The following is a 26,100-nucleotide window of genomic DNA, read 5'->3' on the forward strand; positions in this document are numbered from 1 at the left end:
CAAATAAACCTACCTACTACCTTCTACCCGCCGTATAACCACAAAGCTAATGCTAGCTGAGCTAGCGCTGCAGTATAAAGTTCCACAGAAAGCAAAATGAAAAAACTGACCTACCTACCACTCATGTTTTTTAGGCGGCTTCAAATGAGACACAGTTTCTCTTGACTGTCCTTCAATATTACAACATTAGTCCAACATCAGCTAGTGGAAGTAATCGGTACAATACTGAGCTTGAACCATTACCGGCCCTTGTTTAGAAAGCAGTCTGGAGCAAAATGCAAAAAGAGATCATGGTCAGATTTATTCATAGAGGCTTGTGCCAAAGTGTTTTACAGCAACATAATCACAAGACATACCTAGGTATTGAAATGCATGCATAAATACATAGTGCACACATACACACAGTGATACATACAGTACATGGCAGTATTCATCCACTCAGCTCTTCTGTCTTCTCAGGCTGGGGGCTGATGTAGCCATTTCTGCTGCCAACAACAGAGAAATTGGCATGCTTTGCCCACATCTTCCTGTTACTGGAGTCTAAGCAAGGAAATGGCAGACCACATTTTCAAGTGGCCTTTTGTCGTGGCCAGCCTAAGGCACACCTGTGCAGTCCCCATGCTGTCTGATCAGCATCTTGATATGCCACACCTGTGAGGTGGATGGATTATCTGGGCAAAGGAGAAGTGCTCACTGACACAGGTTTTGACAGATTGTGAACAATATTTGAGAGAAATAGGCCTTTTGTGTAGAGAAAGTCTTAGATCTTTGAGTTCTATTCATGATGAATGGGGGCAAAAACAAAAGTGCTGGGATGGTTAAACTTTGCAATTCTTCACCTGCGTGCCTGCATGTGTTGGAAGGTGGGATGGGGGTATTTGGGACTGTTCCAGAGCCTCGGGGCCCTGACAGCAAACGCTCTGTCCTCTTTAGTTTTCAGTCGGGACTCTGGAACAGACAGCAGACCTCTGTCCGAGGATCTCAAGGTACGTGCTGGTGCGTATGGGACTAAAAGGTCAGAAATATAACAAGGCGAGAGGCCATGAAGAGCTTTAAGAGCACACCCTAGAGGCAGCTGGCGCACCCCAAGGGGTGCACGCACCACACTTTGAGAATCGCTGTTTTAGATAAATGTGTCTGGTTGTATAGTTCTGTGTTTTGTACATTATTTTTCTCCATGTGTTACCAGGTCATTCTGTCAGGCATCGTAGGCCTCACAACATGGAGAAGGCCCATGCTGCTACTGGTAAGGCACATAGTTTTGGTTCCTTCTGTAAAGCGGTGATTGCATAGATTACAATTTTGTGTTGCTGTTAAATTGAAAATCAATAATAAAAGGAACAAAGTTGGATTTAAACTTTCATTTAATCAGGACTGTCCCACCATGTTCCACGGAGAGCCAGCAGTCTGAAGGTTTGAAGGACTCCATCCACTGATTACCTCTCCTTCAGGTAGAGGGGAAGAAGTCATCAGACACACTGTTGGCTGTCTGTGGCACATGATTGGACAAATTAGACCTAGATAAAGTAAAGACAAATAGGAAGAAGTGTTTAGAAATAGGTATTTCTTTCAAATACTCTATTAACCGAACAAATAAATGGTGCCCTGTGGCTCTCAGGAGGTAGAGCGGGTTGGCCGTTAATCGGAAGGTCGGCGGTTCAATCCCTGGCTCCCCCTGGTTGCGTGTCGAAGTGTCCTTGGGCAAGATACTGAACCCTGAATTGCCCCTGGCGGCTGTTCCGCCAGTGTATGAATGAGTGTGAATGTTAGTTTCTGTTTGAGCACTTAGGCTCAGTGTATGACTGGTGAATGCAGATGTAGTGTAAAAGCGCTTTGAGTGGTCGAAAAGACTAGAAAGGCGCTATACAAGTACGGAGCATTTACATTTACATTTGCCCCAGGGAGAACAGAGAAAAGGTTTTAACATGTACTGTATATACTGTATATAATATATAATCATTAAAAATGTTTTCCATACTGATACCTGTACAGATGACTTCGATACTGGTTCCTGAAGAACTTTGTTTTTAAAATTTTATAAAATATATTCTAACAAATTCCAGCTCCAACAGTGAGGCTGATCAACCAGATCAAATTACAAACACTGATATTAGATTACATGCTGCGTTGTTTTCCTGTCAATACCTTGTGTGTGTGAAGGCTATTAAATTCCAGTGCAGTAATGGGGGACTCATTCCACCAATGAATCACCACCCCCAGGACAGGGCCCGATGAGCTTCCCGATGAATTTGTTGACTCTCTTGGTGTGGACTTCCCCCCCAAAAATAGCACTCACTACCACAGACTGGTCTGACTGGTTTTCCTCAGATTGACCGGAGCCTTCGCAGAAATTAGAGTCAGTACTGGCCCTTCTTTTGCACAGCCTCTGTGTTCTTAGCCCAGCCCAGCTTCTAGTCCAGATGTACAGATGAACAGGCTGGGGATGTTCATCGCACTGGAGAAATCAATGAACATGACTCTCACAATGCTACCTGGCCTGTGCAGGTGAGCGTAGGCACTGTGAAGCAGTTCGATGATGGCGTCTTACACTCCTACCTTTGGATGGTAGCAACCTGAAAGTTGTCCAGTGATGGTTTACCCAGGGGCCACAGACAGATGTGACAGGATTAGCCTCTCGACACTGTAAACCCGAATAAGTAAGCAGTACTCAAAAAAATTAGGCAATCAGTTGCCACAAGTTTTTTGTGTTTATAAACTCAAAAGAGTTTGGGTTACATTTACTTTTTGATTACTACAGTATTAGATAAAATTACTGATTAACATAACTCAAATATTTTTAGTTAATGCAACAATTTGACAGAAATAAATAATTTCAAGTATAAAACCCCAGTGTTTCATGTTCTATGAACTCAATATTTATTAGTTTCTTGTTCAACATTTTTAAATTACTACTAACTCAAAAACATTGACTTAATAAAACTCAAATAATTTACCCCAGAACTAATATTTGTGGCAAGTACCTTAACTACATTGAGTACTACTAACTTTAAAAAACATGTCAAATTAGTTTTCTTTATTGAACAATCATTATCAAAACTTGTAAGATATCCTGTCATTTCTATATTTCACAGAAACAAACTAGTGAAACTTGTTTCCATCAGACTGAATTTATCAATCAATAATAAAATTGTTAGTTGTTGAAGAACTAATCAGAAGCAGTGCTGCTAAAATGAGAAATGAAAAACAAAATGTCACACTCTGATTATTTTAAAACCAACAGTGAGTTAAGAACCCTGATTCCTTAACACTCCTGTAAAAACTAACTTAACAGCAAAGTCCTTGAAGCTGAAAAAGCTTTCCTTTTACTATGTGCACTAAAATGACCATGCATAGTCTTGCTCCTGTTCACTGATTACTATTGTTTAAATTAAGTAGGTAATGCAATGGAACAATATAAAAAGAACACAGAGCAAAAACCTATGTTTTGAAAAGCCCTTGCAGTAAGCATGGACACACAGTTCAGAAGTGCTTTTAGGATTTTTTAGGAGTTTGTAACAGACTCATCCATCCCGAGCCACCTTTCAGTTAACCTCTTAACTCTAAAATTTATATAAAACGCCTATTCAAGGCATATCCAAAGTTAAATGAATGTAGTTCTTGAACCATTTGGAGTATATGCATGGTTTTGGGCTTCTCTGAAAGATAACCCTCTGGAATATCTAACCCAAAATGATTGTAAGTGCTACTGGAATTGATTAATAGAAGTTTAAACACACTAAAACTAATATATTTTTCATTTCTGCTTGAAAATGCTTGCTAACAAATGCATGCAGACAACTACAGCTGGGACTTATTAGCTGTAAAACTCTGTAGGGCCTACCTAGTCCTAGTTTAAATTTCATACCAATACCATGAAAAATGACTATTTGACACAGGTTTTTCTGAGTGTCTGTCTTGGCGTATTTTATCTAAAACAGCTCCGCCCCTTGGTGGCAGCTGCTGCATCGCTCCGTATTAGCCGGGAGCTCGACGCAGACGTGTTTTTTTGCTGGTAGAATATGAACTTCCTACTTAAAGCTGAATATCGTTATTTTCAGAATTTTATTGGCTACAGGAAGTGCCAGTCATCGGCACAATTGCTTGCAATTGGCTCAGCCTACCCACAAAATAACAGTGGCTGGCCCTTCCTTACTGATGGAATAATGTGTTTTGGACTAAATGTTTTTATTGGATTGGATCGTCTGGACCCTTGACAACGTAACGTTTTTGTTGGAATATAATCGATCGGTGGATTAAGTTACTGTGAGGCTTCATAGGTGAGTCGCGTCACTTTTGATTGTACCGGTTGGTCTGACAGAGGCGCTGATTGGACCCGCTGTAGTGATTGTATCTTGAAATGGTTTGCGTTGGTCGAATCACGAGGATTTTAGCTTTCAAACGGTGGATCATATGAGTATGAAGTTAACATAGCAGCTGAGGGATTCCCCAGAAGGTAAAACTAAACATTACCTCAGTCGAGCGGCGGCAGGGACCTGGCGGATTTTAATGTTAGAAATGCGGCAGCGGATGCTGTAACGTTATATGGATTGGATATGCCCAACACTTGCAGTTTGTGTTCATGTCTTTCTTTTTCTTAAGTTGAAAGGTGATATTTCACTGCTTACACGGGGTCTCTACTGGGGAGTCGCAAGCTGTGTCTCAATTCAGGGACCGCATCCTTCGAAGGCTGCATTTGAAGACGAATACGTCACAGTCGATGCGACTAGCTGTCCCATTTCGAAGGCTCCTTCAAATGCGGCCAACAAATGCAGCCTTCTTTTCGTCCGTTTGGAGGATCCAACAGCTGGATCCTTCGCAGCCCCAGGTATCCTGACATTCATTGCGCGCTGGTTGATTGTCCCAGCGTAAATAATGGCGTCGGCTGTGGCTGTGGAGTTGAGCCCCCCGGATTTTACCTATAAATGTAAGTATTGGATTTCAACTCACTTCAAAAGCCAACTACACAAATGTAAAAATAACGAGGCATAAAAGCACAATGTGTTGTCTTGTGGAAGAAGTTAACGTGAGTTAAGTGATTAACTGGCGAGCTAACGTTAAGTTAACGTTACCTGAGGTTACTGATGTGCTAATGTTAACGTTAAATGCAAATCGGGTGGGCAAGTTACAACCTAAAAAATAAAGCCTTTAACGTCTTCACTTTAAATCGAAGAGGTTCAGAGTCAGACCTGCGTCTTACCGAGATTGTCGCGATATTATACATCATTCATACTTAATATTATTTACATGAAAATAACGTTACCACATAATGTTAGACTACTTTAACGTTAGACGGGTTGTGAACCCTGCTTGGTTTTCACACCGTTAACGTTAGTAACGGTTACAAAAACCTTGGGATATAATACACGGTTAATGTAACTAGGATTTATGCTGCTTACTGTTTGGTGATGTGAAGCATAAAGCTTACATAGTTACTATGTCGTTTTGTTTTAGGGAGCAAGGAGCAAACTGCCCTCTTTATTAAATTGAGGGGGGCGAGCGACCACCTCTTCACCGGGGCAAAGTTTTCTGCCAACGTGGCTTGGAGGTAATTAAGTATCAATAGCCCTTTCGCAAGATCTGCATTTAATCATCATGTACTTAAAGTTACAGTTAAATGAGCCGCCATCCTGTACATAGCCTTTAACAATCAGACAACCAGTAAATGGGGCAGCCCTTTGTTGTGTCTTCACACAATTACCATGTACTGCAATTTCCCCACTATGGGACAAATAAAGGTTTTTCTTATCTTATCTTATCTTTATTTCTTTTGTTTCTCTATGAATTTTGGAGAAAATGGGCCTGTGGGGGAAGGTGACTTCCCTCCAAGCGAAAAAAAAAGTGGGACAATAAAAAAAAAAAATACAAAGTATGTATGTATGATTTGAAATTGATATATTCTGTATACATTTTTGTATAACTCGTTCACTGTGCAGTGATCTTACAACCCTGTTTTAATATAATACATAGATTTACCTTGTACGTTGTATATTCATTTCATTCATGTTAGTCATGCACGTTAATAAACACAGTTGCTGAAATTTGTTTTTCTGCTGTTGTTATTTACCATGATTGTGATGTGCCTTAGGATTGCAAGTGTCCAGGGTCAGGAGAGGGTGTAGGGGGGAAGCCCACTGCTGCAACTTGGCCCTGGTTTGTCCTCATGGATGAGGTGTTGGGACAGAGGCATTCCACCACCGCACCTGTCGTAATTGCCTCTATCCCTGAGGACACACCAGGGCCAAGTGCTGCAGTGGGTGACCAGGAGGAGGAGGAGGAGGAGAGCCAGCCGAGAAAGAGGGACAGAGAGGATGCGCTGCTTCAGCTACTGAAGGAAGACATGAGGTTACAGAGAGAGGAGAGCACAGGAGAGTAGAGAGAGGATGGACAGGCTGTTCTCTCTACTAGAGAGACTGGCCGAAAAATAAACTAAATAAACTACTTCACTAAGATGTTTTAGTAAGAGGCAAAAATAATAGGCAGTGCACACAAAATACTAATTCACACTCTTATTTTGACAAAATAAATCTACAAAATATTTCAACAGGCAAAATTGTTAGGATATGAATAGGAATTTACCGATCTTTTACTTGCCTATTATAAATATTGGTGGTCAGGGGGCATCTCCTCCAAGGCAGACACCTCTGCAGACAGCTGGTCACGCCAGGGAGCACCGCTAACTGTCTCCAAACCGTTCTCCCCCTCATCCTCTGCCTCGTCCTCCTCAGGCTCATCCTCTGGGGCCACAATGTCACCAGCCCCAAGGCAGATGTTGTGGAGGATGGCACATGCTGTTATGACCTGAAATGGTTAAAAATATATTTCAGTCTGAAAAAAAAAAAACATTTATGCTTTTTGATGAATCAGTCTGTTGATTTACTCATTAGTACAGTAAAGAAAATACTCACGTGAGGTACAAAGGTGTGGTGCACCTCCAGCGCTTGCAGGAAGATGGCCCGGAACCTGGTCTTCATCATCCCAAAAGCACGCTCTATAATGGAGCGTGCCCTGGAGTGATGGCTGTTGAAGCGCTGGGCTCCCACACCTTGTATTGGTCTCTTGTAGGGAGTGATGGGGGGAGTGGGTGTTGGAGGCACGGGTACCCTCCGTCTGCAAGGATGAAATGCCCTGGAGGGGGGGTAGAGTGAACTCCTGTACAGTGGGCTGTAGCGGAGCACTCTGGAGTCGTGGACCGACCCAGGCCAGCCCACGTAGGTGTCAATGAAGCGGCCCTGATGGTCACAGACAGCCTGCAGGATGATGGATGGAAACATTTTCCTGTTCCTGTAGCACTGACCATCAGGGCCGCTCGGTGGCTTGATGCGGACATGGCAGCCGTCGATTGCTCCAGCTGCTTTAAAAAAGGCTCTGTGTCTTGCCAGCCCTGTCTTCGGTAGGTGTATGACCTTGTGGCGAATGGCCACCACCTCCTCAGTGACTCTGTGGACGATGCGGTGGACAGTGGATCGAGGCATTGCAAACACTCTGGAGACCATCCTGTATGATGCCCCGCTTGCCAGCCAGAAGAGAAACACCAGGGTCTCAATCCCATCCGTGTCTCCGTTCCTGGTGTAGGAGGCCTAGTAGCACTCCCAGGGCCTCCCTGCTCAACTGGAAATCCGGCCGTGTGTCCTGCAGGTTAAAAAACCTGTCCAGCACAGGAACTCTCAAATTTATCTTGAAGTACAGGGGCCGGGGCTGGTGTAGGGATACAAGGAGAAGAACAACTGTTATTAAGTGTAGAGAGCTTAGTTAGATAAGGCTTGTATATCTTTCTATTCAACTTGCTTTAGCTGATGATGTAATATTTAAGTAAGGTTAGGTTTTCTTTAAATATGAAATTATGTTGTTGGCTTTAGGAAGCCCATAGTACCTAAATACATATAAAATGTAACGTTTCTTAGTTACTTTCCCCTGTATTTACCTGGCCAGGGTCCTCTCTCAGCCTGAGATACCTCATGCGGCGGCGCCGGCGGTGAAGTAGCTCTAGTTCCTCTATCAAGAGGTAAAATATTAAAATTAAATTCCCCACGTAAGGGCGGGGTCAGTTGATGACGTTGATGTCAGTTGATTATATTTGATGGTATTTAGCAGCAGACTTGTTTGTTGTGCTGCACTTAAATTTGTTCCCGATGTACCAAGGTATCTAAAATCGCGAAACACACGGATTAGAGGCGTTCATTGGTTGTTGTTTATGTTCTTTTCGTGTTACACGTTTGATTGGCGTAGATTTGTAAGGGGGTGGGCGTTAGGGGACAGGCGACAGGAATGGGAGGGGAGAGTGTAGCCACTTTCATACGGAGATCCGCACGGAAAGTGTCTGTGGCTTTTCACAAACGTATTGTTTCGTCTTTCTGTCTCTGTCTGTCACCAACTTTCCTGCTCAGAGGCGGATAAAATCTGCTCCATACTTTTCATGCAGTGCAGCGAGCCAGCAGATTGGCGCACTACCCCCGTGAAATAAGGCAGCGTGTAAGCTGCTAGTGTTAGGAGCTGAGTACAAAAGTTGTTTTGTTTTAGCGGGTAGTTGGCGGTCCAGTCGGTGTCTGACACACTGTCAGATCTTCTAATGGTCCTGCTGTCCTCCCCATAGATCAAGGAGAATGATCCATAGGCTGTATAAAAAATGTTGATCCCACAAAACCTGTGATGCTGTGGCACCAGGACTATGTCAGAACCAGGAGGCCAGAAGAGGGTGATTGTAGAAAGTGATAAAGCCTGACAAGAGTGAGCAGTGATAAGATTTAAGTTGAATGAATAATAAGCATTTTGTAAGTTTATAAAAAAATGTTTTGTTATGTTTTAAGTACTTTTAATAGCAATAATATAATTTTGTTTCAAATTTCACTCTGGCCTCTTTTAAGTTTATATTTGACATAATACCTTACTACTCAATTAATAGGATGGAAACAAATGTATATGTAACACAAAAGGCAATTTATTATTTTAGCTGGTAAAAAAAAACCAAGTGGATTTTTTCATCACCTTGGCAGGTGAGCCAAAAAGTTCATTTCCACCCCTGATCACAACGCTGAGTTGGTATTGTGATTGTAATCTTAAGCTTAATTTTTCACATTATAGTGCCCTGTGAAAGGAGGTTTTAATCCCAACAAATACCACTTCGCTGTTAAAAATACCAGAGGTATGTGCGTATAGCCGTGGTTTGTAAAGGGAAGCAGTGGTCCCAAATGCGAAGATGAGCATAGAGTGGAAGAATGTCAGGAAAATGTGCAGGATAAATGTTGTAACTGTGGTGGTCAACACAGGGTAACATATGGTGGATGTGAAGTCAGGAAGAGGGCTATGGAAATACAGCAAGTTAAACCAGTTAACAACACGAGCTATGCAGAGGCAGTGAAGAAAGTCCAGGGTCAAAAGGGAAGAGTTGATACTGACAGAGTTACCCAGGGGTCGCGAGTAAACGTAGGTCAAACGCAAAAATATATTTGATATTTTATCAATATTTCAGATTCATCAGTTTTTATTCCAATTTTACAAACAAAAATATTATTTCAATAGAGTGTTGCTGGGAGCATATCAAAACAGGACTTGAAGCGGATGGGAAGGCGGGAGACCCAGGAGGTAACACAAGCTGATTATTCTACAGTGGAATGCAAGAAGGTTAATAGCAAACGGTCAGGAGTTTCAGGGATTATAAACCATAAATCATATGTGTTCAAGAAACATGGCTTAAGTCAGAAGTAGATTTTGTTATTAAAGGATATAATACCATCTGTGGAGACAAAGGGGAGTGGAGGAGGATGTGTAATATTTATAAAGCAAGGAATGATAGAGTTTTGCAGAAAGGAATTGTTTAATAATTGAAGTATGGACTAGTAGTAAATAAAGGCCAGGCGTGCATGTGAATGTGCATACGCATGATGCGCGTAACAGTTGTGCACATTTTTGATCAATAACTGATTAATTAAAAATGATATAAAAAAATATTTAAAAAAATAAAATTTTATTAAAATTAAAGCTGCAAGCAGAGTTGGGCGGGCCCTCGCACTTGTAGTGTGTCTGGGTGTGAGCCGGCCGCACTGCATATTCTGGAGCTCTGCCAGTGCGGCTGTGAATTTGCTACACGGTTCCGACGCTGCATGAAGGTGTTAGATTTTCTGGACCGAAAGGCTTGGGCGCCTCAGTTTGAATGGGCAGTGGAAGATTTTAGAATGTCGGGATTCTTGTTTGAGCACGGATCAGTTCATCTTCAATCATCAATCATGCAAGAGAGCTTGATGAAATTTTTCTTCGTGAAAGCACACCGTCCATTAGTTTTTCAGCCAAAGACTGGAATTACTTCAGAAACAAAGTCTGTAAAGATATGAGTGCTTCAAAAGGAGTCTATACCACACAATGGTGCGGCTCTATGCCGGGAGAGCTCTATCATGTAGAAACAGACCTTGAAGTCTACGACCAGAATCCTACATGTTTTTTAGATTGTGCAAGGACGATTCTATCATTCAAAAGGCCAGGATGGGAACCCCAGAGTAACAAAAAGGCTACCCTATCACATCTAAAGAGTGGGAGACGTGGTTCAGCACCGGCTTTGTGGTCCAGTGGGGAGAATGGGATAGAACCCTTGAAATCTTCTCGCACATTGATAAATTATTCAGATGGTATAAACCTTGTTAGCTATGTAGGGATCAAAAGAAAACTCTTTGGTCCTGGGGACAACCAAGATGAACAACAAACAACACCGCAGACAACCTCAAAGACCTCCAGGACGGGGCTGACGGTGACATTGTTCTAATTAAAATGTTTTGTGCAGTTACGAGGACATGTGCAGCGGGTGAGGGTCTATCGAGCAGCCCTAAATATTTTCCATTACTACGGGATGATGATAACTCATGGGTGGATGACTATGACAAAGAAATTTAACATTTCTCGTTCCTGAAGAAAAATCAGAAGAGGATAAGAGCAGGGTCAAGCCGTTTAAGGGTGCATGTTTGGATACTCTGGACTGTTGCAACAAGGACACATCTCCTAACACTACTGCTAGCAGTATTATACAGGTAACCGTAGCTCATTATTTATACGATATACTGCAACAAAAAGCTATGCAAATATGTGTGTATTGTGCACACGGCGGATAAATATGCAGATGTGAAATCTACTCTACTCGATATAGCAAATGTTTTTCCTGTGAACGATAATGATTTTCATATGGGTCATGTGTTTTGTTTTTGTACTTTTAGCATTGATTTGAGTGTTTTAATGCTAACCAGAAAACAACATGTCGATGTTGCTGATGTGATGTATTGCTTAACTGAATCCTTGATATGAAAAAATATAGGTGCTTGTACTGATTTTCTGAAAAGTGTATACTTGTAATCATTGCTGACGGATATGTTGCGTATGTCGCTGGAAATACTTGAACACAGACGTTGAAGCGTCAGTCTTTGTAACAAAGATCATGGAGGAGGAGATGAGAAATATATACTATGTGACTGAAAATGCAGGGGGTTACGGAGGCATGCAAAAACTGTAAAAGGCCATATTTGACACTACTGAGGTTCGGTACACAGATTCAGACGTAGAAAACTGGCTCATAAAGCAAGATGCCTATACTCTACACAAGACAGATCCAGTGCATTTTAAGAGAAACAAGGTTTTAGTGAATTCAATAGATTGGAAATTCCAGATAGATCTAGTCGACATATCCGCTTATTCTACTGAAAATGACGGGGTACGCTATTTATTAACGTGTATAGATTTGTTTTGAAAATACGCATGGGTGCGTTGTTTAAAAAATAAGAGTGGTAAATGCGTAACAGGAGTCCTTTAAAGATATCTTAGCTGAAGATAGAATACTGCATAAAATTCAAACAGACGAGGGAAAAGAATTCTTAAACAAAGATTTTGAGGCGTTAATGAAAATGAATAGTATCGTTCACTTTACCACATCAAATGAGACTAAGGCATCTGTAGTAGTGCGCTTTAACAGGACTCTGAAATTTAAAACGTGGCGTTATTTAACAGCCAATAATTCTAAACAATACGTAGATATATTGCAGGATTTAGTCATCTCCTACAATCATAGTTATCATCGTAGTATTAAAATGAAACCGATTGATGTAACAAAAGACAATGAAGATATCGTATTTAACAACTTGTATAAAACAAAAGATAAAAAAGTAATTCGTTTTAAATGTGAGGTGGACGATACTGTAAGAATTTCAAAAATACGCGGCCCTTTTAAAAAAGGTTATGAGCAAAATTATACTGAGAAATATTTCACTGTAAAGGAATGCGTGTCAAGGGACCCTCCTGTTTACAGGTTAAAAGACTATGACGGTGAAATATTACAAGGGACATTTTATGAGCAGGAGATGCAAAAGTTATTATAGATAAAAACAAAGCATTTAAAATAGAAAAGATTTTATCTAGAAAGAAAAGGCAAGGCTGGGACATGGTGTTAGTCAAATGGGTCGGATGGCCAGATAAATTTAACTTGTGGATTTTGGAGAAACAGGTCATTCAGCTACCTTAGCAGATTACAAACACACGTATAAATGGATACAGAGGATGTTTTTGTCACCCTGCCCAGCAACTCGTCTGCATTATTTTACCCGAGCAATAAAATAGCAAACTTTAGAACAAAACTATCCAAGCCTTTAAACTTTAAATCAGCATACGAGGTGGGTTTGATAGAAATACAATATCCAGAAACATGGAAATCGTTTTCATCAGAAGACTCAAAATTTGTCATGTTTGATAAAAAATCCAACAAGAGGATAGTTCTATCAGCGACACAGAGATTCTATACAATGTCACAGATAATAGCTGAACTAAACAGTTGTTTATCTGAAAACGACATGGGTCACATTGAGCTTGATTACAACAACATCAACAGAGACGTAGAATTAACGTTTCAAGGAAAACTTGCACAAATGTTGGGATTTATCCCCGGAGCGGCTTTTAAAACTCACGAGGGAATTGCAACATTTAGATTTCAGCCACAAACTAACACAGTGTTGACACAGATGCCATATTTGGCACCACATCCTGCCGATGTTAACGTAGGGATGTATAATATATTTGTTTATACCGATATTGTTGATCATCAGACGGTAGGGGATAGTTACGTCCCTGTTTTAAGAATAGTACAATAGTACTGCAAAACACACATTGATAGTATTGAGATTTCTCTCAAGACAGATCAGAATCAACATATCCCTTTTACATACGGCAAAGTGATAATAAAGCTACACTTTTGACCTGTAAAATATCGGTATTAGACAAGGAGCAAACCATCCATATGCTCACAATGCGGACAAGTATGTTGCATATTATACAGCGTGTGGCGATTTACCAGGATACAGCGGCCTCGGTGCTCAGTATGGTGCAGGGTTAGGGGGTATCTTTAGGGGCCTGTTTAGATTAGCATTCCCCTTATTCAATAAAGGATTTACATTTGTTGCCCCTCATTTAAAGACAGCTGCTAAAAACATAGCTACGGATGTTATTACTAACATCATGAACAGACATCAAGAGGGGTCGGGTATAGTGGCTGTGGCCCCCCGACCAATAAAACGACCTCCTGGGAAAAGAGGTAATTCCCCACCAAAGATGCGTAGCCGAACAACAAATAAAAAGACCCATACTAAGACTAGAAAAAATAAACAAGCAAGGAGAAGCAAGTCGACAAAACGTCAGAAGACAAGAGACCTTTTCTAACGAGAATGTCGTTGGTACATAGCCTGTCACAAGAGTGCGTCAAGTCAGAGCCAGACCTGTTTATGGTGCCGTTAACACAAACAAGTATTGAGAAATGCATCTACGTCAAATTCCCTCCTCTAGCAGCGGTATCAGACGGTGCACCCCTTGAATTTTTCATTCCAGCTAGTACAGAGGACTACCTGGATCTAAACAATACAGGTGCTGGTCATATTCAATTCAATTCAATTTTATTTATATAGCGCCAAATCACAACAACAGTTATCTCACAGCGCTTTTCATAAAAGAGCAGGTCTAGACCGTACTCTATGATGCTATTTACAGAAGCCCAACAGTTCCCACCAAGAGCAGCACTAGGCGACAGAGGCAAGGAAAAACTTCCTTTTAAGAGGCAGAAACCTCGAGCAGAACCATGGCTCAGGGTGGGCGGCCGGTTGGGGTGAAGGAGAGAGAGGGGGAGAGAGAGAGAGAGAGAGAGCGAGAGCAGGAGAGGAACAGAGAGCAAAAGAGAGGGATGGAAGGAGAGAGAGGGGAGGGAGGCAGCCTACACAATATACACACAGAGGTACAGACAGTAAAGGTGATGTTGCTATAGACTAAATGAAAAAATGGTACAGATATTTATAGTAGTGTTAATGGTAACAGTCGTAATGTTAATGATTATAATAACAATAATAATAATAGGACTAGTAACAATAGTTGTTGCAGCAGAGGGTGTCGAGCAGGAACACGGGGGCAGCAGGTGACCCGCAGCCACAGATCCAGACTCCACAGCTCCAGAGCCAGAAAACCTGCAGGAAGTGATAGGAGGAGAGAGGAGAGGGACGAGAAAGCACAAGACTACCAGAAAGGGGAGTTGTTGTGTTAGTAACATGCAATAATGGGATGAGGTTGCATACAGAGGGAGAGAAAGTAGAGGAGAGAGGAGCTCAGTGGATCATAGGAAATCCCCCGGCAGTCTAGGCCTATAGCAGCATAACTAAGGGATGGTTCAGGACTCACCTGAGCCAGCCCTAACTATAAGTTTTATCAAAGAGGAAAGTCTTAAGCCTACTCTTAAATGTGGAGATGGTGTCTGCCTCCTGAACCCAAACTGGAACCTGGTTCCACAGGAGAGGAGCTTGATAGCTGAACGCTCTGGCTCCTAGTCTACTTTTGGAGACTCTAGGAACCACAAGTAACCCTGCATTCTGGGAGCGCAGTGCTCTGGTGGGGTAGTAAGGTACTATGAGCTCTTTAAGATAAGATGGTGCCTGACCATTAAGAGCTTTGTAGGTAAGAAGAATGATTTTAAATTCTATTCTGGATTTTACTGGAAGCCAATGCAAAGAAGAAGAAGAAGAAGACAGGAGAAATATGATCTCTTTTCCTGGTTCCTGTCAGAACACATGCTGCAGCATTCTGGATCAGCTGAAGAGTCTTAACAGACTTTTTCGAGCAGCCTAATAATAAAGAATTGCAGTAATCCAGCCTAGAAGTAACAAATGCATGGACTAGTTTTTCTGCATCATTTTTAGACAGGATGTTCCTGATTTTTCGCAATATTACGTAGGTGAAAAAAGGCGGTCCTGGAAATTTGCTTAATGTGAGACTTAAAGGACATGTCCTGATCAAAGATAACGCCAAGATTCCTCACAGTGGTGCTGGAGGCCAGGGCGATGCCATCAAGGGAAACTATATCTTTAGATAATGCGTCACGGGGTGCTTAGGCCCCAGAACAATAACTTCAGTTTTATCTGAACATTGGAAAATTACAGGTCATCCAGGTTTTAACATCCTGAAGGCACATTTGAAGTTTAGCTAACTGATGAGTTTCATCTGGTTTGATCGATAGATATAACTGAGTATCATCTGCATAACAATGAAAGCTTATGGAATATTTCCTGATAATATTGCCTAAAGGAAGCATATATAAAGTGAAGAGGATTGGACCGAGGACAGATCCTTGAGGAACTCCATGACTAACTTTGGTGTGCATGGAGGACTCATTGTTAACATGTACAAACTGAAATCGATCTGATAAATAGGACTTAAACCAGCTTAGAGCGGTTCCTTTAATGCCAATGAAATGTTCCAGTCTCTGCAATAGGATCTGATGGTCAATGGTATCAAATGCAGCACTAAGATCTAATAAAACCAGTACAGAGACAAGTCCTTTGTCTGATGCAATAAGGAGGATACCAGTGCTGTCTCTGTGCTATGATGAGCTCTAAATCAAAGAGAAATGGAAGGTTAGATATAGGTCTATAGTTGGCTAAAACATCCGGATCAAGTTTGGGCTTTTTCAGAAGAGGTTTAATTACAGCTACTTTAAAGTACTGTGGTACATAGCCTGTTAATATAGATAGATTGATCATATCTAGTATAGAAGTGCTGACTAAGGGTAAAACATCTTTAAGCAACCTAGTCGTGATGGGGTCTAAGATGCAGGTTGATGGTTTAGATGAGGAAGTTATTGAAGTTAGTTTGAGATTGAGATTGAGGGAAGCAAAACAGTCTAAACATATATCTGGTTCTAAAGCTGTTTCTAAGGTTCCTGAGTTAAGAGATAAGTTGGTGCCAGTTGAGGGCAGGTCTTGGTGAATTTTGTTTCTAATAGCTAGAATTTTATCATTAAAGAAGCTCATGAAATCGTAACTACTGAGAGCTATGGGAATACTTGGCTCAATAGAGATGTGACTCTCTGTCAGCCTGGCTACAGTGTTGAAAAGAAACCTGGGGTTGTTCCTATTTTCCTCTATTAATGACGAGTAGTACGCTGCTCTGGCATTACGGAGGGCCTTCCTATAAGTTTTAAGACTATCATGCCAAATTAAACGAGAATTTTCCAGTTTGGTGGAACGCCAATTCCTCTCAAGTTTCCGCGATATTTGCTTTAATTTGCGAGTTTCAGTATTATACCATGGAGCTAACAGTCTTTGTTTTAGTATTTTCGTTTTTAGAGGGGCTACAGAGTCCAGTGTCATTCGCAGCGAGCCTGCAGCACTATCAACAAGATGATCGATTTGGGAGGGACTGAAATTAGCATAGGAGTCCTCCGTTACTTTGTGACTAGATAATGAATTTAGAGCTGATGGAATCGCATCCTTAAATTTAGCTACAGCACTATCAGACAGACATCTTGTATAGAAATCTTTGCCCAATGGCGTGTAGTTCAGCAATACAAACTCAAAAGTTATCAAACAGTAGTCGGACAAAGAGGGATTCTGTGGGAACACCACTAAATGTTCAATTTCAATATCATACACCAAAACAAGGTCGAGGGTGTGGTTAAAACAGTGAGTCGGTTCATGAACACTCTGAGAGAAGCCAATGGAATCTAACAGAGACATAAACGCAGTTCTGAAGCTGTCATTCTCAACGTCCACATGAATATTAGAATCCCCTACAATAATAACTTTGTCCATTTTAAGGACTAAATGTCATGGGTTGGGGCGCTGAGTGCAGACTGGGGCGAGGACCCAAATGCAGACAATGGCAAGGCGAGGAGGTTGCAGACCAAAAATGTTTATTAACTCAAAAAACTAACTTAAACAGGCTTACAAGGAGCTCGAGGCAAAGTCCAACAAAGGTAGTCCAGAACACAGGGAATAATCCAGAACTAGGAAGACAAGGAACAGGCAGGAACACTCAACTTTAGACGCAAGGACGTGACAAAGACTGGAGAGACAAGCAGGCATACATATACACAGGGACTAACGAGCGGGGCGGGAGCAACACAGGTGAGCGGGATCAGGGCTAACGAGGCAGAGAGACAAGCAGGGAGAAACAGAGAGAACACTAGACAAGCAGACATGGGGGAGAGGGAATAACCACGAAGACAGAAACACACAAGTTACAAAGAACCAGAACCTAAATGAGAACACAAAACTAGAACCCAGAGTACAGAGGAGACCAAATCACAAAAATACAAACAAGGACCAGGAATCATTACCAAAACATGAACTAAGGACATGGAACTAAACTCAGACTCCCAAACAAGACACACAGACGGAATCATAACACTAAAGTTGACAAAAACTCTGCAAATTCAGATAAAAATTCAGAATACAAGCCAGGTGCTCGGTACACTATAACGAAGAGAATTGATTGCAGTGATTTCCAACTTGGGTGCGAAAGACTAAGAACAAGGCTTTCAAATGAGTTATAGTTTAGTTTAGGTTTAGAACTGATTAGTAGGCTAGAGTCAAATATAGCTGCAACTCCACCTCCTCGGCCTGTGCCTCGAGGAATGTGAGTATTAGTATGACTGGGAGGGGTGGATTCATTTAGGCTAACATATTCTCCATCACCCAGCCAGGTTTCAGTAAGACAAAATAAATCAATATCATAATCTGATATTAGTTCATTTACTAGTACACCTTTAGAAGAGAGAGATCTGATGTTTAAGTGTCCACATTTAACTCTCCTATTCGTTTGCACTATTGCTCTTGTGGTTTAAATTTTTATGAGGTTTTTATGCACAGCTCCTCTTCTGTTTACCTTTTTAAATAATTTCGATGGTCGGGGGACAGACACCGTCACTATAGGATAAGTAACTCCTGAAATGGAGGAGCAGAGAAGTCTGTTAGACTGCGACTCTGCCTCCTGGTCTCAACTCTGGGTTGTCATGGATTTGGTCCACTAATAAACTTGGCCAGATTTCTAGAAATGAGAGCTGCTCCTTCCCAAGTGGGATGGATGCCGTCTCTCCGAAATCAGACCAGGTCTTCCCCAGAAAGTCTGCCAATGATCTACAAAGCCCACATCGTTTGCTGGACACCACCTCGACAACCAGCGGCGGAATGACGACATGCGGCTATACATGTCATCACTGATATAATTAGAATATCATCAAAAGGTTTATTTACTTCAGTAATTCCATTCAAAAAGTGAAACTTGGATATTATATTCATTCATTCCACACAGACTGATATATTTCAAATGTTTATTTAATTTAGTTGTGATGATTAAAACTGACAACTAATGAAAATCCCAAATTCAGTATCTCCGAAAATTTGAATATTACTGAAGACCAATACAAAAAAAAGGATTTTTAGAAATGTTGGCCAACTGAAAAGTATGAACATGAAAAGTATGAGCATGTACAGAACTCAATACTTAGTTGGGGCTCCTTTTGCCTGAATTACTGCAGCAATGCGGCGTGGCATGGAGTCCATCAGTCTGTAGCACTGCTCAGGTGTTATGAGAGCCCAGGTTGCTCTGATAGTGGCCTTCAGCTCTTCTGCATTGTTGGGTCTGGCGTATCCCATCTTCCTCTTCACAATACCCCATAGATTTTCTATAGGGTTAAGGTCAGGCGAGTTTGCTGGCCAATTAAGAACAGGGATACCATGGTCCTTAAACCATATTGGTAGCTTTGGCACTGTGTGCAGGTGCCAAGTCCTGTTGGAAAATGAAATGAAATCTCCATAAAGTTGGTCAGCAGCAGGAAGCATGAAGTGCTCTAAAACTTCCTGGTAGACGGCTGCGTTGACCTTGGACCTTAGAAAACACAGTGGACCAACACCAGCAGATGACATGGCACCCCAAACCATCACTGACTGTGGAAACTTTACACTGGACTTCAAGCAACGTGGATTCTTTGCCTCTCCTCTCTTCCTCCAGACTCTGGGACCTTGATTTCCAAAGGAAATGCAAAATTTACTTTCATCAGAGAACATAACTTTGGACCACTCAGCAGCAGTCCAGTCCTTTTTGTCTTTAGCCCAGGCGAGACGCTTCTGACGCTGTGTATTGTTCAAGAGTGGCTTGACACAAGGAATGCGACAGCTGAAGCCCATGTCTTGCATACGTCTGTGCGTGGTGGTTCTTGAAGCACTGACTCCAGCTGCAGTCCACTCTTTGTGAATGTCCCCCACATTTTTGAATGGGTTTTGTTTCACAATCCTCTCCAGGGTGCGGTTATCCCTATTGCTGGTACACTTTTTTCTACCACATCTTTTCCTTCCCTTCGCCTCTCTATGAGCTCTGTGAACAGCCAGCCTCTTTAGCAATGACCTTTTGTGTCTTGCCCTCCTTGTGCAAGGTGCCAATGGTCGTCTTTTGGACAGCTGTCAAGTCAGCAGTCTTCCCCATGATTGTGTAGCCTACAGAACTAGACTGAGAGACCATTTAAAGGCCTTTGCAGGTGTTTTGAGTTAATTAGCTGATTAGAGTGTGGCACCAGGTGGCTGATTTTGGGGTTTTCATTAGTTGTCAGTTATAATCATCAAAATTAGGAATGAACACTTGAAATATATCAGCCTGTGTGGAATGAATGTAGACATTATACAAGTTTCACTTTTTGAATGGAATTACTGAAATAAATCAACTTTTTGATGATATTCTAATTATATGACCAGCACCTGTACGTTTCTGTAAACGCACGCAAAAAGCAGACGAAGTTTCGACTTTCGGGTTAACATTATGTCAGCAAGCCTGTTTGTAAAGAAAATCACCGTATCTCCGGCTGTTAAGCTAGCGCACGCTAAGGCATTAATGCATGGTAACATTAAATATCCCATAGACAGAGATTGTCTTAAAAATTTTAGCGTTCCAACGGGCACTCGTGTTTGTAATCAAGAAAATGTATTCTTGGGACAAATATCTAAATTTATTGTAGTGGGATTTGTAGATAATGAGGCATTTACAGGTAGTTATGCACGTAATCCATTTACATTTAACCATTATGATATAGAGTTTTTATGTTTATACATCAAAACCCTTTCAACCCAACTTTACCAGAGGGAATGCCATCAGGGAGTATCAACAACTGTACTTGGCAACTGGAAAGTATCTTAATAACAACGCTATGGCCATAACCCGCGACGAGTTTTGTAATGGATATAGTCTGTTCTGTTTTAACCTGAGCCCCGATGAAGGATGCGGAGACCATATGTCACTCATTAAAAACTGCAGTGTTAGATTAGAGGCTAGTTTTAGAAATCTGCTTCATCGCACAATAAATGCGGTTATTTACCGCATTTATTGTGCGATAAACAACTTAAATTTCTATGATGCACATATTTTGTAAACACATTTTGGACCTCAATGTTATTGCTAGCATTACTCATTAAATCATCATTAATCAACAAATTGTTTTTATCTAAAGGCAACAATGTATCATCACATAAAGAAGATAGCAATCCTTCAAAGGAAATTCACATTTCTAATTTTACAATGGTTGCCAATACAACATTTTCAATCTGTTTTGAAATGAGCTTATCTGCATTTTCAATCAACATTTTCACAAAATATGTTTTACCGCTGTATGAAGGACCTGACACAATTAGACTAAAAGGATGTTGTAGTCTAAAATCAAAACCATCAGTCTCTCTAACAGCCATGATATGATAAAGTTCCAAGATCAGGAAAAACTCTGCGTTTCGTGTACACGACTTGAATGTTTTATTTTTTAGTTCGAAAGCCTTTTTATTTCTCAGATACTTAAATTGTCTCCTATTGTTAGGATAGTAGATAGGGTGATATCTATCTCAGCTTAAATCCCATAATGTCCGACGCGCTGGGATGCAGTATAAAACCGGCAAATGGTATGGAGGTGATGCGCTGTTTGTCATGGAAAATAACACTATTTCAATGTCGTTTCCAACAACTCACAAGCTATTTCTTTTAACTCATCACCATCGTTGGGAGTGGATTGTTTTGCTCAACCTAAATACATGCTTAAACACAGGTGGAATGCATTTAGTTTACTCTCTTTTCAACCGGGTCATCCCGTCTTGCGTATGTGTGTCCTCATTCGGGCAGTGACGTCACTACGCAGGAGGAGTGCGAATGATAAATAAACACTTGCACACGCATTTGTAAACATCTTGTGAGCCATCTGTTTTGCGTTCTCACTCATAAATCCATCCCATACTAACTATACCGTTTGCTCCTCATAACATTTAGTCTATGTGATGCTGTGTTGTTATCCGGAACTGAGAGTTTAAAACAAACATAAAATAACACTAGCCTATCGCGTCCTAATTGAGCCAAACGATGGTATGGATGTGATGCGCTGTTTGTTCTTGAAAATAACACTATTTCAGTGTCGTTTACAATAAGTCACGGGCTATTTCTTTTAACTCATCGCCATCGGTGTTAAGTGAGTGGACTGTTTGTGTAACCTAAATACACCGATGTAATGCATTTGGTTTACTCTCTTTTCAAACGGGCGAATCCAAATTAGTACCGGGATCATCCCGTCTTTTGTGTGTGTGTGCGCGTGTGTGCGTGTGAGTGTCAACCTTCGGTCAGTGACGTCACTAAGCAGGAGGAATGCCCCGTTCTTGAAGATCGGTTATAAAGGAAGGAGAGCCACGGAGGCTCTTTTCCTATGGTGCAAGAGCGCATGCATTTGAAATATTTGTTACTGAGAGTTTTAAAACAAGAACGATAAATAAACACTCGTGCACGCATTTGTAAACATCATGTGAAAGACATCTGTTTTGTTTTCTCACGCATAAATCCGTCCCTCTCACTAACTAAAGGCTACCATTTGCTCCTCGTAAGATAAAAAAATGGATCTACCCCATGTCTGATATTACGTTGATCAGATGGATGGTTTTCTACATTCAAGATTCGCTCTTTCAGCGCAGGCCGACAGGCACCTGCTTTCAACAGGTTGATGGTCCCTCCATGAGAAACTTCGCAGAAATCATACACAACATATTAAGGATGGATCTCTAGAAAACATGTCTATATGAGGTGGGGAACGTATCCTATTCTTGCACCCATCAAAGCTATAATATCAACCCCGTAATAATATGCATATTGATTGACGTCACTTCACCTTGAGAGCCTGTTTTGGTCTCCTCATGAATAATCAAACAAGAACGCTAAATAATCACACACATTTGTAAACATCTTGTGAGACCATCTGTTTTGTGATATATGACAGTTTAACCACTGAGTTAAATCTCGTTGTGTAGCTCCTCTGTCAGAGTTTGCTTCCTTTTCTTCCCACAGTCAGTACGTCCATCCATCCATCCATCCATCCATCTTCATCTGCTTATCCGGGATCGGGTCACAGGGGCAGCAGCTCCAGCAGGGAACCCCAAACTTCTCTTTCCCGAGCCACATTAACCAGCTCTGACTGGGGGATCCTGAGGCGTTCCCAGGCCAGTGTGGAGATATAATCTCTCCACCTAGTCCTGGGTCTTCCCCGAGGCCTCCTCCCAGCTGGACGTGCCTGGAACACCTCCCTAGGGAGGCGTCCAGGAGGCGTCCTTACCAGATGCCCAAACCACCTCAACTGGCTCCTTTCAACGCAAAGGAGCAGCGGCTCTACTCTGAGCTCCTCACGGATGGCCGAGCTTCTCACCCTATCTCTAAGGCAGACACCAGACACCCGCCAGAGGAAACCCATTTCGGCCGCTTGTACCCGCGTACCCAGTCAGCACGTATTAATATTAATTCCACTGACCAATTATAGACAGTTGTAAGTTTTTGAAGCTTCCTCACATAGACCTCATTTCAAGTTGATTGTGATTTATAAAGGGAACAAGCTTACAAGGGTGCATATGCACGGTTTTATAAGTCTGAATATTTTTTTATGGCGTAAGCCATTTTGTCTTTTGGACGTACACTTTTAGCAAGGTTTCTTTCTCTCTCTGAAACTTTTAGCAACTAATAATGCTTATGGTGTTTCGTTGAACTAGACATGTGATTTCACCACTGTGGCCCCAAGGTGGGCGATGTTAAAAGATAAACCCCAGAAAACACTTAAATTCTCACACAAATAACAACTCACCACCAAGAAAGACTCTCTGCACTATCTGCTTTCAAGTCTATAAGGCGTAAGGATTATAATATGCTATACTTTAATTAATTTATTTGTATATAGATAATATGAATTTCATAGGGTTCTTAATGTTTGTGATGTGCATAAGGATTATAATACAATATACTTACATTAATTTCTTTGTATATATATGTAATTGTAATATCATGAATCTCATAGGGTGCTTAAGGGGCTGTTTTGTCCCCCCCCCATCCGCATCATCCGCCCCTCCCGATTGAAGTGCGTTCATGAGAGTGCGTGGGGAGGTCGGGGGGGTCGTGGGAGCGCGCAAAGCTGCCCTTTATTTACTACTACATGGACTAAAGAAGGAAATATCAAAGTTGTTAACTTTTATATTCCATCTCATTAGAGTTGATAGATGAACTGGAGATACAGTTAGTAGGGAAGGTGATCTGCTGTGGGGATTTTAATGCCCATAGCACGTTATGGGGTAACCAGTGGAATCCAGTACCAGTGGAACGGTAATTGAGGAGGTAATGGAGACACACAATTTAGAGCTAATATAAGAACTGGTGCAGAGTCAGCAATAGATCTTACATTAGTGTGGGATTCATTAGCAGGTATTTGCACATGGGAAGTAGTTAGAAGAATAAAATGATAATAAAAAAGTTTCATTTTGTAAAGTTGTTCTGGAGGCTGCAGAGAAGTCAATAAAGAAGAAGGCAGGTAAGCGTAAAAATAAGATACAGACAAAGGAATGTGAAAGAGTGATTAAATTTCAAAATAAAGCGTTAAAGGAACCACTGTTTTCAGAAGTTACAAGCAAATGTAAGGAGAATCAAATGATTAGTTTTAAATATACCTGCTTTGCACTTGCCTCGGACTCACAGCTACACCTCTAGTCTCTCCCTGCAAACACACCTGTCTGCTCCACTTTCTCCATCAGCAAAATGTTGGATAAAGTCACCTAAAAGACACAGAACTTGTCTTTTTCCGTTATCACAGCAGCAGATGAATCGCATGACGCAGCCAGAAAAACTGGAGTAAATGTTGTTGCTCAGTAGGAAGGTAGACAGGAATAGTTAAAGGGTAGTATATAGTTTGGGGGACGATTAAAAGAATGAATGGGATAAAAGAGAGTTTGGGTACCCAGTCTTATATGATGGAGAAACAACAGCAGTGAGATGAGGAGAAAGCAGAGATGCTGGCAAAAACTTTTGTAACAATTCATAGATCAAATAATATGATTGAAAATAGGAAAAGAGGGGGAGAAACTACAGTAAGGAAGAATGAAGAGGCAAGAAGAAAACCCTAATGACCTACTAAACAAACCATTTACAAAGACAGAACTAAAACGTGCACTGCAGAAAACCAAGATGTCAGCACCAGGAATGGGTCAGATCTGATATATATTGATAAACCAGCTCAGTGAAACGTGAAAGAATATATTACTAGAACTATAGAATAAAGTCTGGGAGGATGGGAAACTGCTACAGAGCTGGAAGGAGGCTGTGGTAGTGCCACTACGCAAACCAGGAGAGGATTATACAAACCCAGGGGAATTACAGACCAATTGCTTTAACATCCGACAGACAGGAGAAAATGATAAATGAAAGGTTAACATATAGAAAATAAAGGATATATGACCAAATACCAAAGTGGCTTTAGGAGAGGAAGAAATACTTTGCTGTATGTTTAGAGCATGAAATCAGAAAAGCACAAGTAAACGGAGAAAGTGTAGTGGTGTAGTTTAAGTGTAGTGGCTGCTTTCTTTGACATAGAGAAGATTGTTAAGGATAAATATAGAGATGGATTAAGGACTTTTTATGAGGAAGATTAATACAAGTCAGAATAGGGAATAATAAAGAATAAAGTTACTCAAGAAAATATATTGTTGAGAATGGAACACCTCAATGAAGCATAATAAGCCCTTTGTTATATTCCATAATAAAAAATGTTTTTTTCATGGATGGGATGGGGGTTTCTCTTTTTGCGGATGACAGGGCGATTGGAAGAGGGGAAAAACCTGAAAAAAAAAACTACAGTAGGGCTGAACGATACATCTTATTTTCATCGTGATATGAACATGCGCAATGAACACATTGCAAAATATTGCCTGAAACGATGAATAAGGAAAAATAGTTTATTACATGCGCAAAGCATTCACACTCCGCATTGCCAACATTGGGGCGGCTGTGGCTCAGGAGGTAGAGGGGTTGGCCGTTAATCGGAAGGTCGGCGGTTCAATCCTTGGCTCCCCCTGGTTGCGTGGTGAAGTGTCCTTGGGCAAGATACTGAACCCCGAATTGCCCCTGGTGGCTGTTCCGCCACCTCCGTGTATGAGTGAGTGTGAATGTTAGTTTCCGTTTGAGCACTTAGGCTCAGTGTGTGACTGGTGAATGCAGATGTAGTGTAAAGTGGTCGAAAAGACTAGAACAGAGCTTTTACTTTTAGCCCTGAAGACGTGGTTGGTGCATTCATGCTATTTGGCCAATTAGATGAAGCCCCAGGAAGCGTCAGCTACGCTCAGTTTGATTGGTGTCAGTTTAGTGGCGCCTCTGTGCTGTTAGCAAATACAATGGCGGAGGAAAATGTGGCTGACGAAGACCTTGTGGTGAAAAGAACAGCACTTCAGCTATATGGAATTATTTTGGATTCAGAAGAAATTACGTGTTACAAATGCAGGTACTGTGTAA

The 26,100-nt window shown here is 41.3% G+C and overlaps 1 protein-coding gene across 1 annotated transcript in view; it reads left to right on the forward strand.

The window, feature by feature from the left end:
* The first annotated feature begins 1,194 nt into the window (after positions 1-1,194).
* The window catches only part of LOC119892061 (protein FAM189A2-like), a 55,765-nt gene continuing 30,859 nt past the window's right edge, over positions 1,195-26,100 (forward strand). The window contains exon 1 of the mRNA XM_038704145.1: positions 1,195-1,246. Within this exon, the coding sequence (XP_038560073.1) occupies positions 1,235-1,246 (12 nt within the window). The 5' untranslated portion in view covers positions 1,195-1,234. The remainder of the gene's footprint in view (positions 1,247-26,100) is intronic.

This window comes from Micropterus salmoides, unplaced genomic scaffold, assembly GCF_014851395.1.
Source record: "Micropterus salmoides isolate LMB-PRFRI ecotype aquatic unplaced genomic scaffold, ASM1485139v1 Ms_hic_scaffold_7, whole genome shotgun sequence".
Classification (NCBI taxonomy): Eukaryota; Metazoa; Chordata; class Actinopteri; order Centrarchiformes; family Centrarchidae; genus Micropterus; species Micropterus salmoides.